Here is a 16,081-nt window from a genome sequence, read left to right as displayed (position 1 = left end):
AACCCCGCTCTCATCCACACCGGACGCGGCCTCGACGACTTTTCGTCCAAAAGTTCATACGAGACGAATGAAACGAACTTCTTTCCCTTTTTCCTTCTCCTCCTCCTCCTTCTCCTTCTTCTTCTTCTTCTTCTTCTTCTTCTTCCTCTCCCCCCTCCTTCTTCTTCTCCTCTCCCCTTCCTTCCCTTCCCCCTCCCCCCCTCCACGGTCACGACAGAAGCCACTTCCGCGAACAAATGGCAACGTCATCTGGACGCGGATCCTGTATGCGCGCGTGCGTGCGTGCGTGTGTCCGCTCTGCACCTGGTCTATTCACTGCCTGCTGTACAAAAGCAGAAATAACCGACTGTCAATGGAAGTTTGATTGTGTTCTATTCTTGAAATATACATATGTATTTATATTTTTTTAACTTTTAGACACTATTAGTGTCTTAGTTGTTTATATTAACTTATACTGTGCTATTTCTATGTACACATGAAGAGTTCCATATGCTAATCTAGATAACTGGATGTATCTTGATTCGAAAAAAAACCCAAAATATTAATAATAATAATCATAATAATGATAAGATTATCGTTGTTATAAGCATTATTGTTTGTAGTACGCATATTAATTAATAATAAATAATACTTAGATCAACAACAACAACAATTATATTATCTTCTGAGTAATAATACCAATACTGTTATTGGTATTCTTATGGTATATTTTCTGCCTGTTGCACAAAAGCAGAAATACCAGACTGTAAATAGTAGTAGAAGTAAATTCAATAGTTATTATTAATAATTATTAGAATATTTGTGCAGGTTAAATAGTTGTGGTTGTTGTTTTTATTATTTTTATTATTATTATTATTTAACGGTGCCATTAACAATGATAATAATAATAATAAATTGTAGTATTAGTGTTATTATTATCATTATTATTATTATTGTTATCATCATCATTATCATTATTGTTATTGTTATACAAACATCACTATTATTATAAACAAAAATCAAAATAACTATTTTATACTATCGTCTGCCGCTTATCCTGCACTGGAGCCTATCCGAGCTGTTATCGGGCCACATAAACTGATGGACAACCATTCAACCACCCGGAGCATTTTTCACGTATAACCTGCTGCATGTTTTTGGACTGTGGGAGAACCCTTAGGAAAACCCACCCACACATTAGGAGAAAATACAGACTCCACACAAATGCATATATTGTATAGGGGGGAGCATTGATGTAAATTTCATTTTTAAGAAAATAAATAAAATGGATAGAAAATAAATAATCAATAGGTATGTATGTGTGTGTGTATATATGCATGTATTGTTTATGTATTCTTGTAATGGTTAATATACGTTAACAATACCTCACAGGCGCCTCTTCAAGAACGAGTGTAAACATGCTGAGGACGTTAACATTGATTCATGTCTCCAACTGCCTGCAGCACACTTCTGATGAGTCAAACACTGTATTTCTGAAGTATCTGTGAGTATGAATACTGTGTCAAAGTCGCAAGACTTAACATAAAAACAGATTCAGTCTTTCCATAAGTGAGACATTAATGACCAGTGATGCTCATTGATGCTCAAAATACTTGTATTACACAACACTGACATTGGCCTTTTAAATAAAACCTGAACCTAAGGGTTGGTATGGAGTTTAAAGCTTAAACTGGAAAACTATGAGCAAGTTCATGAATTGTGCTGTTTTGTAATTGGAGAGACAAATGTTGCATTTTTAATGGGATATTTAAGATTTTAATTCCATAAAAAAGAATTTCAAATAAAAAGTTCAGCATTTTTTTTGTCCTTATACATCAAAATTATCAGAATGTACCAGGCCCTCTTCCCAGCACAGGTTGTTTTATGGTCTAATCACTTATCATGACTGTATTGCTGTCTCCTCCACAATTTTAGCTGAAAACTGCAGCTTGTCTTCTTTCAATTATGATATGTACACAAATATCACAAGTAGTTTCACTGCCTTATAGTTGATCAGTGCAATAAAATGAAGGAGTATTAGTGGAAATATGGTCCGGTATACTAGTTCATAATTTTTCATTCAATGAGAACTTCGCAAAATAAGTTGTATCACTTGAAATCATCTTAATGAAAATCAGTTCATTGCAGGCCGCAATATTTTTGGTGTAGAACAGAAACAAATTACAATAAAACTTCAGTTATAATTCAGCAGCAGAATAGACATTGCGCCACTCACAGGCTAGGCAAATTACAACGGCAGACGGTGGCTCGGATTTTAAAGTTGTTATGAGCACCTCCCGCCAGCAGGGGCGACAGACATTCAGTTGTGTTCGCCATGCCGTGTGCGAAGAAGTGTCGGCTACTCTTCAGCATTTGCTCGCTTCATGCTAACAGGTGTAATTGAATCGGTGGTAGATGTGGCAAATGTGCCACTTAATTAACGTTATTTAGTTGTTTACGTTATAATTTAGGAAAAGCGGCTTAGTTTAAACTTCCTTGATGAAAAGGCGCCCCTGGGAAGATCCGCCCTCGTAAAATCCGATTGGCTTTCGCGCATCTGAGGTGTCGACTTCTCCCAGGCGATTGGGCGAATGCGTTACCTCCTCGGTGAGTTGCCGACACAGGGCGACGTAACGAGAGTTGACAAGACGCCAGTAAGTTAATTCTACTCCTGCAAGTGCCGAGGTCTCAGACTTAAACGAAAATCACTTGTACTTTGTATATTTGTCACAGTTATGAGAAGTACATGCTCGGAAGTACTTCTAGACAGTGACCGGAAGCGAGTGTTTGCCGACAAGTAACCTAGCAAAGACCCGCTACTGTTACCTAAGAGTTGTCGCTTAACTTTTGAATAAGGTCATTGAACGCACATGTCATGTCTCTCTGGGTGTGATGGCGAATCTTTGTTTATTATAATTATAACTCGGAGCTCGAAGTATTCATTTGAAGGGCAAACCGACGATGTGCGAAACCGGCTGCGCTGCCACTGCAGTGCGATGCTAATGGAGAGTGTCAATATCGCGGCTAATGTTTGTAGCAAGTTTTCCCCCGACGGAAAAATCTTATCTAAAACGACAAGTTAAAGTATGTCGGAAAGTCTTACCGCACCACTGTCAGTATCCTGTTTCAGCGTTTTCAAATAACCCCCCCCCCCCCCCCCCCCATGCGTCGATGCAGTTATGTGACATACTGGGTTGAATGTTCATTAATTTATACAGTGCATGTACTCCTGTAGTGAGATCATGTTTCTTTTACATATGTAATTTATCCTTTATTAATCTCCGTGGGGAAATTCTTTCTCTGCAATTAACCCATCATGGACGAACCACGATGCAGTAGGCTGTCGTCCGCCAGCGGAACAGCCAGGGTTTCAGTGTCACGCTCAACAACACTTGGACACACTTGAAGGAGCCGGGAATCCAACCTGGAATGTTCGGTTCCAAAGCTCCACCTCCTGCGCCACGCCGCCCACTATGTTTGATCGGCCTGTGCCTGTTTTTTCATCCATATTACTGAGGCTGGAAGAATTATCTGTAAAATATCCATGAAAATTACTGGAGGGTGAATCATGTGTCAATACTGAGCTACACTGAAATCCAGGAGATCCCCCACCCATTTCCTTTCACATTGCAACACAGGGCAGGCAGACTTCACTAGAGTTCCAGGTGGAACCTTTAAGGAAAACTACTACTGTTTACAGTCTAAAGTCAAAAAGTACCAAAGTTTTTGTAGGCTTCACCCATTTAGGTCCAGTTTTAACATAAACATGCACCGACAGTAACTTGCCAACTTCTGTACATACAGGGTTTTACAATGAGAAGAAATCATTACAATTAATCTTTTTTTCATCTTGAAAACGCATTATTTTACATTATTTACATATTTCTTTTTCCTGTTTCTATGATTATGGGGACTCACGTGATTGGGTCAGCAGTCTGTCAGTTTCACAAATCAGTACACTGTCACATCAAAAAGCCAAGACATTGGATATGAATTAAAAAATCCGCAAAATAATCGGCCTAAAATATATGATATGCACAACAGCCAAATAAAAAAAAGGACAAGTGTTGAAGACTATGCTTGAAACGTCCCTTAATGTATTAAATAATTTAAGAAATGTTAAAAATGACAGGGAAAGTGTCAGTTAACTGTGGAGAAAACACACGTTCAAAAAGAGAATTCAAATTTTTGTAATTTATTTGAATCAAAGTGTCACTTCAAGATGATCTTGCATTTTGAGCAGACTGATGCTATTTTGAGTCTCCTGAGAGCTTTGTTTGTCATTATTTGTCCTGGAAGAAAAGGAATGGAAATAAAAAAAAGAGCAGATATTGCCAAATAATTAACAAATGAGTTTTAGACTGCGAGTTAGCTGAGGGTGTCACGAATTGATGAGGCACAAGGCTGGAAGACACTGAGAAGCTCTGTCACTTATAACTGATGAGCCGGTTGATCTTATATGAACATTGAAATAAAAGGAAGCAGCCGTCATCTCATGTCAGGAAGCTCACGGTGCCTTTCAGTCACTAATGTTCTGCAACACCCTCTGCCAGATGAGATGTTGCGGTGGCAGATAGATAGATAGATAGAGAGAGATTTTTTTTTTTTAAGGTTCTCAATATTCAGCTGCAGTGTTGTCAGGACTTGCCAGGACTAATCTTCTCCCTTTCCTTTGTGTTTTTCCCTGAAAAGTCTCCATGACGGACAACATAGTCTGAGCTCTTATGAGACGCCGTGTGGACCCTTCATGTTGATGTAAGAATAAAAAAAAAAATCAAAAATTGAAATATTATTCAACACACAAGCATCGCAGATCTACTAAAAATAGAATCCTATTTTTTTTATTTATTTTGTATCTAGCAATATTGGTAAGGAATTATTTGAATGCTTAATTTTGACATCAGTGCGTCTTGCTACCGGAACTATTGTTGCAGAATAATGAAGCAACTCTGGAACCATTTACATAATATGTTGAATATCATAACATAAGACTGTGATATTGGATGATAGAAGAATCGATAGTATCAGAGTTTGCGACAAATTCACCCTGTGTGAAGCTGAATCAACCTCTTGACCGAATCGGCACAAATGTCAGCCACCACCAATCTGGTCACAAACACAATTTCGGTCAGATTTTTGTGCTTCTTGTATTTTCCACACCACCCAGTGTCGATAGCCCCGTTTTCTTGTGTTTTGCAGACGGAGCTTTCTGCAGCTGAGCAGTGTGAGGAGAGTTGTGAATCAACTGAGCACGGTGGCCATGTCCACGAGCCCAGGGACCTCCAGCACCTCCCACATCGCCAATGGTGACGTGCCTACCGCTGCCATCCTCATTATCGGTGATGAGATTCTCAAGGTGAGTGGGGCCTCGATGGCTGCCACCACTTTTATGAGATCGTCTCTCGAGTTGGGATTGTAAGACTGCGCAGAATTTATCATCACACCAATATATCATATTGTATATTTACTACCCCGTCTCCTGGTCTGAGGACTCCGCAAGATGCAAATATATTGATGATTATTTATCACAAGGGCTCCTCGTATTTGAGGACATTCGGGTTAATTCTGACTATTCTTGGGTTATTTCTTGTTCTTTTTTAAGTGATTGTATTCCATTGTAAATTTCTTAAACAGTTTTAAAAAGTAATTTGAAACAAAGGAAGGAATGTAAAGTTAATATTGGCTGCAAGGAAAAAGCCAGTCTAAGGAGTTTTTTTCCCCCCTTTTTCTTCTTGTAACCATTGAGCATAGCAGTATCTGGTATATTAGATTGGACGGTCACATCTCATCTATATTCATTTGCCCTTGACAATTAGAATTCAAGAGAAATTTGTCAATAACCCAGTGGACTTTGAGCCATGGAATTATTTTATAATACTAGTAATCGGATACCTTGTTGCTGTGGACCATTACCCTCACTAGTTATCACACTCTGATTCACCAGGAGGGTCTTTTGATGTATATTAGATGTGGGAGCTGCGGTGTTCCATGTCCAGACAACGAGCTGGACGTTAATTCTTTGACTCAACACCGCTGTGATGAAAACATGAGGGCCCTTTGATTTTTGGCCGATGTCACATCACGCACCTAAACTGTGTTCTCTGAGTTGTTCCCTTCTGTCGCGATGGGGCCTTGCAGACAAGGCAGCGTCCTTGCTCATTGTGCTGTCTCGCCCTCTGCTCTCTCAGGGTCACACTGTTGACACCAACAGCGCCTTTTTGACACGTGCTCTGAGGAAGCTGGGGGTGGCAGTGCAGAGGATCACAGTGGTACCGGACATTCAAGATGTCATTGCCAGAGAGGTGTCCCTCCTTTCCTCTCAGTTCACCCACCTCATCACCTCTGGGGGCATCGGCCCCACCCACGACGATGTGACATTCGAGAGTATTGCCATGGCATTCCAGGAGGACCTGTACCCCCACCCTGAGCTTACACGGCTGGTGGAGGAGTTCTTCGGGGTGGTGGACAACAGCAGTGCCGCCATGAAGCTGGCCATGGTGCCCCGTTCGGCCAAACTCAACTATGGAACCGACCCGCAAACTGGACAGCCCCTCCGATACCCGCTGGTGAGATGAGGTGCCAATCACTACTTCCATAATCATCTTCATGCCGTGGCGATAGTCCTGTACCTGATGTTCCGCTGCCGTGTTTTACTCCATATCTACATTTCACATTTGCTTTAATTAGGGTAGGTATATAATCCATCGATTGATCCAGATCCAACTTAAGTTCTGCTTTGTCCCCTCATGGTCTCTCGGGCTTTTGTCAAGTGCATCGTCGCAGCGGAGGGTGGTGGATCAAAGACCAGCCGAGCCGACACTGCGGCTGTCTCTGGCATGCCACTTATTAAAAGTGATCGACAGCAGTTGGCAAAAGTTTTTTTGCTGTTTGATGTTCCGTCAAAGTCATGGTGGCACGTCTCACCCGGGGGGTTCTTGGAACAGCTCACAGCTGCAGTTATTACGCTTTATTTGAATGGAGAATTGGCTTCTATCAGTGGGCCAGGCTGCAGCAGATCCCTTGGTTACTGTGTGCAGAACCTGATGATTATTTACACACTTAGCGCACACAGGTGGACCTTTGCTCCTCTTATATGTCAATGATTTCAACAAGTCGGAGGTACTGATGTGATTTTACACTAACACCGCACGCAGAAATGAAACTTTGCATTCAAGGTCATCACCAGAGTGATGGAAAGCAAAGGATCGGAGGTTCGGGGAGATAAACAAGCACCGCATCACCCATCTCATGTCATCGGGACAGTGATCCTTTTAAAGGGTTAAAAATAGTTCAGTGATTGTTGCTGCAGGACTGTGATAACAGACACGCAAGTCCAAATACTCTGTCAGATGACAGAGCTTCCCAGGTAAATACTTTGCCGTCAAAGAGCTTATCGGTTTGTTCTTGCCCTACTCTCAGCTGTGCGCTAACATTGGTTTGATGGTGAAAGTTGGTTGTGGCTCCTAATGCCAAGATGTCCGATGTCGACTGCCTGATTGCGATCCTGACAATCTCGGGCTGTGTTGTTAGCTTACTAAAAAAAAACAAATACCCAAAATGTCCTGCCTTTGGCATCCATTTTTAGTTCTGTATAGATTACAAGATTTGGCCTCTATGGAGATATGGTTCTGCCTGCTGTCTTTTGGTCATTGTAACAGTTTCTAGTCCATACATCATTGCTGGTCTCACCACTGTCTTGTACACCTTTCCTTTTATTCTGGCTGAAAGTCTTCTTTCACATAGTACCCCTGACACTTTTCTCCACCCAGTCCAACCTGCTTGGACCCATCTCTTCACCTGTTTTCCACACTCTCCGTTGCTCTGGACTGTTGACCCTAAGTACCTGAAATCCTCCAGCTTCTTGATCTCCACTCCCTGTAGCCTCACCGTTCCACCCGAGTTCCTCTCATTCACACACATATATTCTGTCTTGGTGCGACTAACTTTCATTCCTCTCCTTTCCAGAGCACCTCCACCTCTCTAGATTTTCCTCTACCTGTTTTCTGCTCTCACTACAGATCACAATGTCATCTGCAAACATCATGGTCCACGGGGATTCCTGTCTAACCTCATCTGTCAGCCTGTCCATCACCATTGCAAACAAGAAGGGGCTCAGAGCTGATCCCTGATGGAGTCCCACCTCCACCTTGAACTTCTCTGTTACCCCTACAGCACACCGTACCAGTGTCTCACAGCTAGCATACATGTCCTGCACCAGTCTAACATACTTCTCTGCCACTCCAGACTTCCTCATACAATACCAGAGCTCCTCTCTTGGCACCCTGTCATATGCTTTTTCTAGGTCTACAAAAACACAATGCAACTCCCTCTGACCTTCTCTACTTTTCTATTAGCATTGTCAACGCAAATACTGCATCTGTAGTGCTCTTCCTAGGCATGAAGCCATACTGCTGTTCACAAATGCTGACTTCTGCTCTCAGTCTAGTTTCCACTACTCTTTCCCATAACTTCATTGTATGGCTCATCAACTTTATCTCTCTATAGTTGCCACAATTCTGCACATCCCCTTTATTCTTAAAAATAGGCACCAACACACTTTGTCTCCATTCTTCAGGCATCTTCTCACTCTCTAAGATCCTGTTGAATAATCTAGTCAGGAAATCTACCGCTGCCTCTCCTAGACACTTCCACACCTCCACAGGTATATCATCAGGACCAACTGCTTTTCCCCTTTTCATCCTCTTCAATGCCTTCCTCACTTCACTTTTACTAATTTGTGCTACTTTGTGGTCTACAAAAGTGCCTCTTTCATTTTCCACATTCATCAGCTCTTCAAAGTACTCTTTCCATCTTCCCATCACTCTTCTAGCATCAGTCAGTACATTTCCCTCTCTGTCCTTAATCACCCGGACCTGTCGTACATCCTTTCCATCTTTATCTCTCTGTTTCGCCAACCTGTATAGATCATTCTCATCCTCCTTACTATCCAACCGAGCATATAAGTCATCATACGCCCTTTGTTTTGCCTTTGCTACCTCTATCTTTACTATTTGCCGCATCTCCCTGAACTCCTGTCTGTTCTCTTCAGTCCTCTCAGTATCTCACTTCTTCTTCACTAACCGCTTTCTCTGTATACACTCCTGCACTTCCTCATTCCACCACCAAGTCTCCTTATCTACTTTCCTTCCAGATGACAAACCAAGTACTCTTCTACCTGTCTCCCTGATAACACTAGCTGTTTTTGTCCAATCATCTGGAAGCTCACCCTGACCACCCAGACCCTTTCCTAACTCCTCCCTGAAAACCATGCAACACTCCTCCCTTTTCAGCTTCCACCACTTTGTCCTCTGCTCTGCCTTTGTCTTCTTCATCTTCCTTGTCACCAGAGTCATCCTACAAACCACCATCCTATGCTGTCTGGCTACACTCTCACCTACAACTACTTTGCAGTCACTGATCTCTTTCAGGTTACCTCATCTATACAAGATGTAGTCTACCTGCGTGCTCCTACCTCCGCTCTTATAAGTTACCCTATGTTCCTGTTTTTTTCTGGAAAAAGGTATTCACTACAGCCATTTCCATCCTTTTTGCAAAATCTACCACCATCTGTCCCTCTGCATTCCTATCCTGGATACCAAATCTGCCCATCACTTCTTCATCCCCTCTATTGCCTTCACCAACATGTCCATTGAAGTCTGCACCAATTACCACTCTCTCATTTCTGGGAATATTCTGCATCACTTCATCTAACTTATTCCAGAACTTCTCCTTCTCTTCAGATTCACATCCCACCTGCGGGGCATAGCCACTAACAACATTGAGCATCTCACCTTCAATCTCCAATTTCAGACTCAAGTCTATCTGACATTCTTTTCACCTCTAGGACGTTCCTTACAAACTCCTCGTTCAAGATAACTCCTACTCCATTTCTCTTCTTGTCAGTACCATGATAGTACAACTTAAAGCCTGTTCCTAAGCTTCTAGCCTTACTACCTTTCCACCTGGTCTCCTGGACACACAGTATATCCACCTTCCTTCTCTGCATCATGTCGACCAACTCTCTACCTTTTCCTGTCATAGTCCCAATATTCAAAGTCCCTACTCTCAGTCCTGGACTCTTTCCTTTCCTCCTCTCTCTCTGCTTCTAAACACGCACTCCTCCTCTTCTTCTTGTTCTTGTTCTTCGACCCACAGTAGCCCAATTTCCATTAGTACCCTGTAGGTCATCAGTACCAATGGCAGTCGTTGTTAACCAGGTCTGCGACCAATCCGGTATGGTATAGTTTTGGTTGACTCGCATGTTTGGTTTTGGCAAAAGTTTTACGCCAGATACCCTTCCTGATGCAACCCTCTGCATTTATCCGGGCTTGGGACCAGCACAGGGAGACACTGCTCCATGCCCCCCCAAGGCAGGCTTGGAGAGACATAGGCCAGTCCCGCCCTGTGGCTGCATTTGTCCCCCAATTGGTGTTTCCTCCTGAAATTGCCACCACAACCCAGCTCTGGTCCCCCTCTCTGAAGAAAGTATATATAATCAAGCTTAAAGTACCCTGGGAGGATTCAGTTGAAGAGGCTTATGAAAGAAAATCTCTATGCAATATGGAGCTGAGGACTGAAGCACAACAATGGGACACTAAAGTCCGACCTGTGGAAGAGAGGTTTAGAGGTGTTGGGGCAACCTCTACCACCAGACTGCTCAGAAATGTTGGAGACAGAGATCAAAAGCAGTGTGCAGCCATCAAAGAACCGTTTGAAGCAACTGTTAGGGGAAGCCAGTGCCTCTGGTTGAAGAGAAAAGATCCCTGCTCAGTCATAAAGTGAGGGGCCCACGGGTATACCTTCGACTCTGGGAGGAAGACAAGCCTGCCTTGCATCGTCCCGGGGGAAGCCTGACACTTCTTATAAGGAAACACCTCTGGCCAATTGGGCATGGAATGCAAGCTCAGGACTGAACACATGCACCGGTTCACCTTTGAGGGTCAAAGCTTAGGTAAACTACTGAAGTTGCACTCCCAAATTCAGGCTTGCTTTTTCTTTTTTTTTTTTTTTTTTTTTTTAAGTTTTCTTGTATGTTCTGGTACCAAGGATCACAGCATCTGGTCCTGTGTTAACTGAATCAAGTTACATTGTAACTTCAAACTAAAGTATAACACGAGTCTGGACGTGTTCATCCCGCAGGTCAGCGTCCACAATGTCTACATCTTCCCTGGGATACCATCTTTGATGGAGCGGGCCTTTAGTGGGCTGGAACATCTGTTTGCCGGTTCCGGTACAACCTTTCACACTCGCGAGGTTCGAAATTCTTTTGTAAATGTTCCCGGGGTTGCTACGCGAACTATTCATGGGACAGTTTTTTTTTTCCCACCGTCAGGTATTTGTAGACGCAGATGAGGCTGAGATCGCGCCAGTCCTCACCAGGCTCCAGGTTGACTGGGGTCGGAAGGTGGCGCTTGGCTCCTATCCCGACTGGCTGAGCAACTACCACCGAGTCAGGCTGGTCCTGGACTCGGACAGCCAGGAGGACGTGGAAAAGGCCCGGGCGCAGCTGGTGTGCGAGCTCCCCAAAGGCAGCGTGGTGCCGTTAGTCACTGATCCGGTGGCTATTGCCACTGCTGAGGTTTACACCCTGGCCAACAGCGGTGAGGGGATGAAAGAGGGGACGACGGAGTCCCAGATTTTTAGGAAATTATTTGATTTTTAAGCAGCTAATTTATTTGAAAACTAGCATTAAAAATAGTAAATAGTTTTCACTTAAAAATAAAAAAAATTATATCTATATATCTATATGTCATATAGATATATAGATATGTATATATGTAATCTCGCTCTCTCTCTCCATATATATATATATATATATATATATATATATATATATATATATATATATATATATATATATATATATACATATATATATATACATATATATATATATATACTGAGTGAGAGTATTTATCAGGTGTCATCACTTTGCCCTTGGCAGCGTTTTCCTTTATGTGCTTTAAAACGACACATCAAGCACAGAACTGAAACTCCAGTCTATGAAATGGTTATTTTTTTAATAATATCTGACTGATGAAAGCCGTAGATAAGATAAAAAAATTATGCAAACGGAATATTTCCTGGGGTCGTGCGTTAGAGCTGACAGAAGGTGGATTTCGTTTCTGCAGGCACACCGCTCGGTGAGAAAGTCATGTCAGCACTGAAAACAATCGAGGCTGCCCTGGATCGTTACCCAACGGAGGAGGTGTGCATCGGCTTCAACGGAGGCAAGGACTGCACGGCGCTACTGCATCTCTACTACGCCGCCATGAAACGGTAGGAACCGAGGCGCCGCCATAGAGGGTGAACGGTACCTAAACAAGTCCATTGGTTAGCGTAAGACCCTGAGAGGTCGGCGATCGGAGTGAGCTGTCAGAACAAGCAGTGAGGAAAGGAGCAAAGGAGCGGTGGCGGCACCAGCTATGTAGACAGATAGGGTTTTAGAAAATTCACTTTTTACTGGCTGAAATAAAGCCTCCACTGATCAAAAAGTAAAATCATTTATTTCTAAAATGTCAGTTTTCGCATCAGATTTTTCTGAGGGCTCTGCATCAAATGTTTGAACAATTGAATCGACCTGAAAAAAAATAATTAATTGTGGATCATTGATATCATATGACGATTAGAGGCGGCCTGGATGTGAAAGTGGTAGATTTTTTCATTTTCGATGCGACGCAAGGTAAACTAAACAAAGAACCTGCAATCTCTGTTCACATGTCCATTGTTATCTGTCCTCTTAATCTGTCCCGTGTTTTCCAGGCGACATCCTGACGGCAAAGACAAGGTTAAAGCTCTGTATATCCGCATTGTGTCTCCGTTTCCAGAAATGGAGCGCTTCCTTCAAGATACTATAAAAAGGTGAGTCACCCCTCCAAACACCAAGCTAATTATTGTTTTGTTGTCTTGGGGTTGGGGAAACTAATTTGCAGCACTTGAGCTGAAGGTGAGCGATGAGTGTGTCTGCGTACGTAGCACATTTAATGTTTCAGAAGGCGCTTAGCAAATGGAGGTGTGTATTACCGACCGTGTCAAAACCCGGTAGTCCTCCCAACGATACACTTGAGGGCTCTTGACACACTCCTCAGCACGATGCGCCCATGAAACAGCCAGTACTTGAATAGTTCAATATGAAGGTTCATAAAATCTGAGAAAACCCGTTGTCGTGAGGACGAGGACAATTTTTTTGCATGTTTCAAAAGCAACAATTCGCCCTTATATCTGCTTACGTTCCCACACCCGCAAGAGAGCTGAAATACATGCAAACAAAAACTCCCGTGGCTGGTGGGCCCTAGTTTTCGTACGAGGACCAATGTGTTTTTGGCTCTCAACGCCTTCCATGACGTTTTAATTCACCCTGATGGTGATGAAAAATAAAACAGAGAACGCAAAGAAATCAATTGGGGTAGAAACCACATTGAGTTACCACAGTAGACTGTTTATGTGCACTGTTAATGTTTGAGCTTGACTTGCCTGCAAAGTCGTCTTCTTCTTCCTCCAGTAATTAGGAGGTCATGAATGAATCCTCCCCAACTTGAGTCTTCTGATTCCAAACCGCCAAAAACCCCCTCTTTGCACCAGAGGACCCATCTCACTATCTGGCAACGGTGTCCTGCAGGTACGACCTGGACCTGTTCTCCGTGGAGGGCAGTATTCGGCAGGCGCTGAGCGAGGTGCAGGAGAGGAAGCCGGAGCTAAAGGCCGTCCTGATGGGGACGCGCAGGAGCGACCCCTACTCCCGCACCCTCACCCCCATGTGCCCTACAGACCCGGACTGGCCCCAGTACATGAGGGTCAACCCTCTACTGGTGAGACTTGCCCGTATTTGTCTTTTCCTCTTTTCTTAATTTGGAGTGGGGTGACATGAGAAGGATAATAGGAAATGTTGACGTTGGAGTCTGAGGTTTTGGAAAATTCTATATCAGGACCACTGCAGAACCAATGCTTGTTTCCAGCAGTAATAGGGATTCGATTTGTTCTTTTTAGATCACAAATGCCCTTTGTGTTGCTACTGATTTTTACAAAAGATACTCAGTTATCTTGTTTCCATTGGGATCATTTTTGGTATTTAGGCTTTTTGAAATAGACATTTTTTTATTTCACTTCTAAACATATTTTAACTAATATATCCTGTTGATTTTTAGGGTTTTCTTTTGAGCATTTAGTTGCGTTTTTAATTTTAGTCCATCAGTCACAAGGAGAATTTTTCATTGTGCTCCATGATAGTTTTTTTGTGGCCAATCCTCACTGAGGTTAACTCTAGTTCGCAATTGCTAATTAGCATTGTCAGTTTCTAATGTGAACGCAAGGGCTGGAGGTAAATCGCCAAATTTTTCAAGGGAGGGTCTGGATGTCTTCCAGGCGACTCAAGATTGTGAGACCGCACTGTCAGACTCTCTGTCATTCATCAAAATCAGTGAATATGATGCTTTACTGACGTCCCTGCGCCGCCTCCTTTCAATATCCCAATGTAGCTTTATGATTTATGGAACACCTCCATTGCAAACAGTAGCATAAAGAAATGTTGCCATAGACACACTTCATTCTGTAAGCAGGAAAGGAATTGCACAAAATGCCTGTATTCTCCCTGCCCTAATGTTTTTTAAAGGTATAAATAGCTTTTTAAAAATATTGCATCATGTTTCTATTACACTTAAGAGATAGCTGTGGGTAAATTTTACTTGTTAGCGGTACCAGCTTTAAATCTCCTAGCAGAAGTCAGATCTCAGGCATCATCTTCAACGCAGGACTGGACGTATCACGACATCTGGTCGTTCTTGAGGACCCTCTACGTCCCCTACTGCATCCTGTATGACAAAGGGTAAGGACACCTACGTTTCGATGTGGCCTTTTCCCGCCGTGTGTTCCGCTAACGCAAGCTGCCCCCTCTGCACCACAGGTACACCTCACTGGGCAGCATGGACAACACGTGCCGCAATTCTGCCCTGCAGTGGGCGGATCGCAGAGGGGTGACACGGTACCGCCCAGCCTACCTCCTGGAGAACGAGGAAGAGGAGCGAAACTCTCGAGCCTGACATTCCTCCGCATGCCTCAGTAAAGAAGCCCGAGAGTAGGAGGAAGAAGCTCCCCTCTGGCTACAGTTAAATGAACGTTTGTTTTTTTTTAATTTGACTATATTTTTTTGGGGGGGGGGACAAACGAAAAAAAAAGCCTCTAAATGAATGACATAAATAAAGGCTAGTCCTACACCAAACCGATTTTTTTCATGAAAAAGAAAACGCGTAGAGAATATCTCTGTCCTCAGAAAATTGCAACACCGACAAATTGCCCCAACTGTACGGCACGCCAAGTGGGAGTTTGTTCTTATAAACATTACATTTGGTTGACTTTTTTTTTTTTTCCCCCTGATGTTTTGCCTATGTATTGGAGAAGACCTTCGGATAACGCACTCACCCTTTCACTTGAGGTTAATGAAAGGATGTGCAGAGAAAATTGGGAGTAAAACATGAACATGCTTTTTAGGTAAGAATGATGTACGGTGAATTTGCCATTTCACGTGTGGCATTTTCCTGTCATTAAAAAAAAAAAACAGTTAAAGCATCCAAAACACTAAGAAAAGAGAGGAAAAATATGATCTTGGTGGTCACGTTCTCGAAGTAAAACACACAATTTTTCTTTTAATGAGAAAAACTATTCAATCCTGGCAAACATTAAGGCTAATGTTTATCTTTAATTATCTTTTCAAGGTCACGTCTAGATTTTTCTCACCAAAAGACAGCTTATTGGATTTTTTAAATCGCTAGTGTGTTTACGTATGTATCTGTGTAAATAAGGTCCTTAAATAAACCACCACATCTGTCTTCTTCTATGTGACTTTTTCTGTCCACGTGCACACGAGGGTGATTCATCGTGCTTATTTCCGTATGTCCTTTTTTTTGTTCTTTCTAAATCCAATAATCTCTGTCCTGTTTCAAATCACGTCAGCAAATTTAGACTTTTTTTTGTTGTTTCTGCGGCAGGGTGGACAGATGAGTGAAGGTCAAACAGCCGGAGCTGGCATTGATCCCCGCCCCCTCCCCAACTCTTCTCTTCCAATCATAATTACAAGAGGGGGGGTTGAGATTAGCACTGAGGCCTCTTT

At 42.7% G+C, this 16,081-nt stretch overlaps 1 protein-coding gene across 4 annotated transcripts; it reads left to right on the top strand.

The window, feature by feature from the left end:
• Nucleotides 1-2,348: 2,348 nt before the first annotated feature.
• Nucleotides 2,349-15,806, top strand: flad1 (flavin adenine dinucleotide synthetase 1). Of its 4 annotated transcripts, none has more exons than XM_086155761.1 (11): nucleotides 2,349-2,633; nucleotides 4,672-4,734; nucleotides 5,179-5,335; nucleotides 6,168-6,545; nucleotides 11,119-11,232; nucleotides 11,312-11,579; nucleotides 12,111-12,258; nucleotides 12,742-12,840; nucleotides 13,598-13,787; nucleotides 14,695-14,800; nucleotides 14,879-15,023. In XM_086155761.1, the coding sequence occupies exons 2-10, from the start codon at nucleotides 4,727-4,729 to the stop codon at nucleotides 14,758-14,760; spliced, it is 1,428 nt and encodes a 475-aa protein (XP_086011887.1). In that variant the 5' UTR covers nucleotides 2,349-2,633; nucleotides 4,672-4,726; the 3' UTR covers nucleotides 14,761-14,800; nucleotides 14,879-15,023. The 4 variants fall into 4 exon arrangements, with proteins under 4 accessions (XP_086011887.1, XP_086011885.1, XP_086011884.1 ...); XM_086155759.1 differs by having other exon boundaries at nucleotides 2,351-2,586; nucleotides 14,727-14,800; nucleotides 14,879-15,806; XM_086155758.1 differs by having other exon boundaries at nucleotides 2,351-2,633; nucleotides 14,727-14,800; nucleotides 14,879-15,806.
• Nucleotides 15,807-16,081: the final 275 nt, after the last annotated feature.

Source organism: Fistularia commersonii, chromosome 11, assembly GCF_037954325.1.
Source record: "Fistularia commersonii isolate RoL2024-O1a breed Wild chromosome 11, RoL_Fcom_v1.0, whole genome shotgun sequence".
In the NCBI taxonomy this organism is placed as follows: domain Eukaryota; kingdom Metazoa; phylum Chordata; class Actinopteri; order Syngnathiformes; family Fistulariidae; genus Fistularia; species Fistularia commersonii.
Note: the sequence above shows the minus strand (reverse complement) of the source record. Positions and strands in the feature narration are given on the sequence as shown.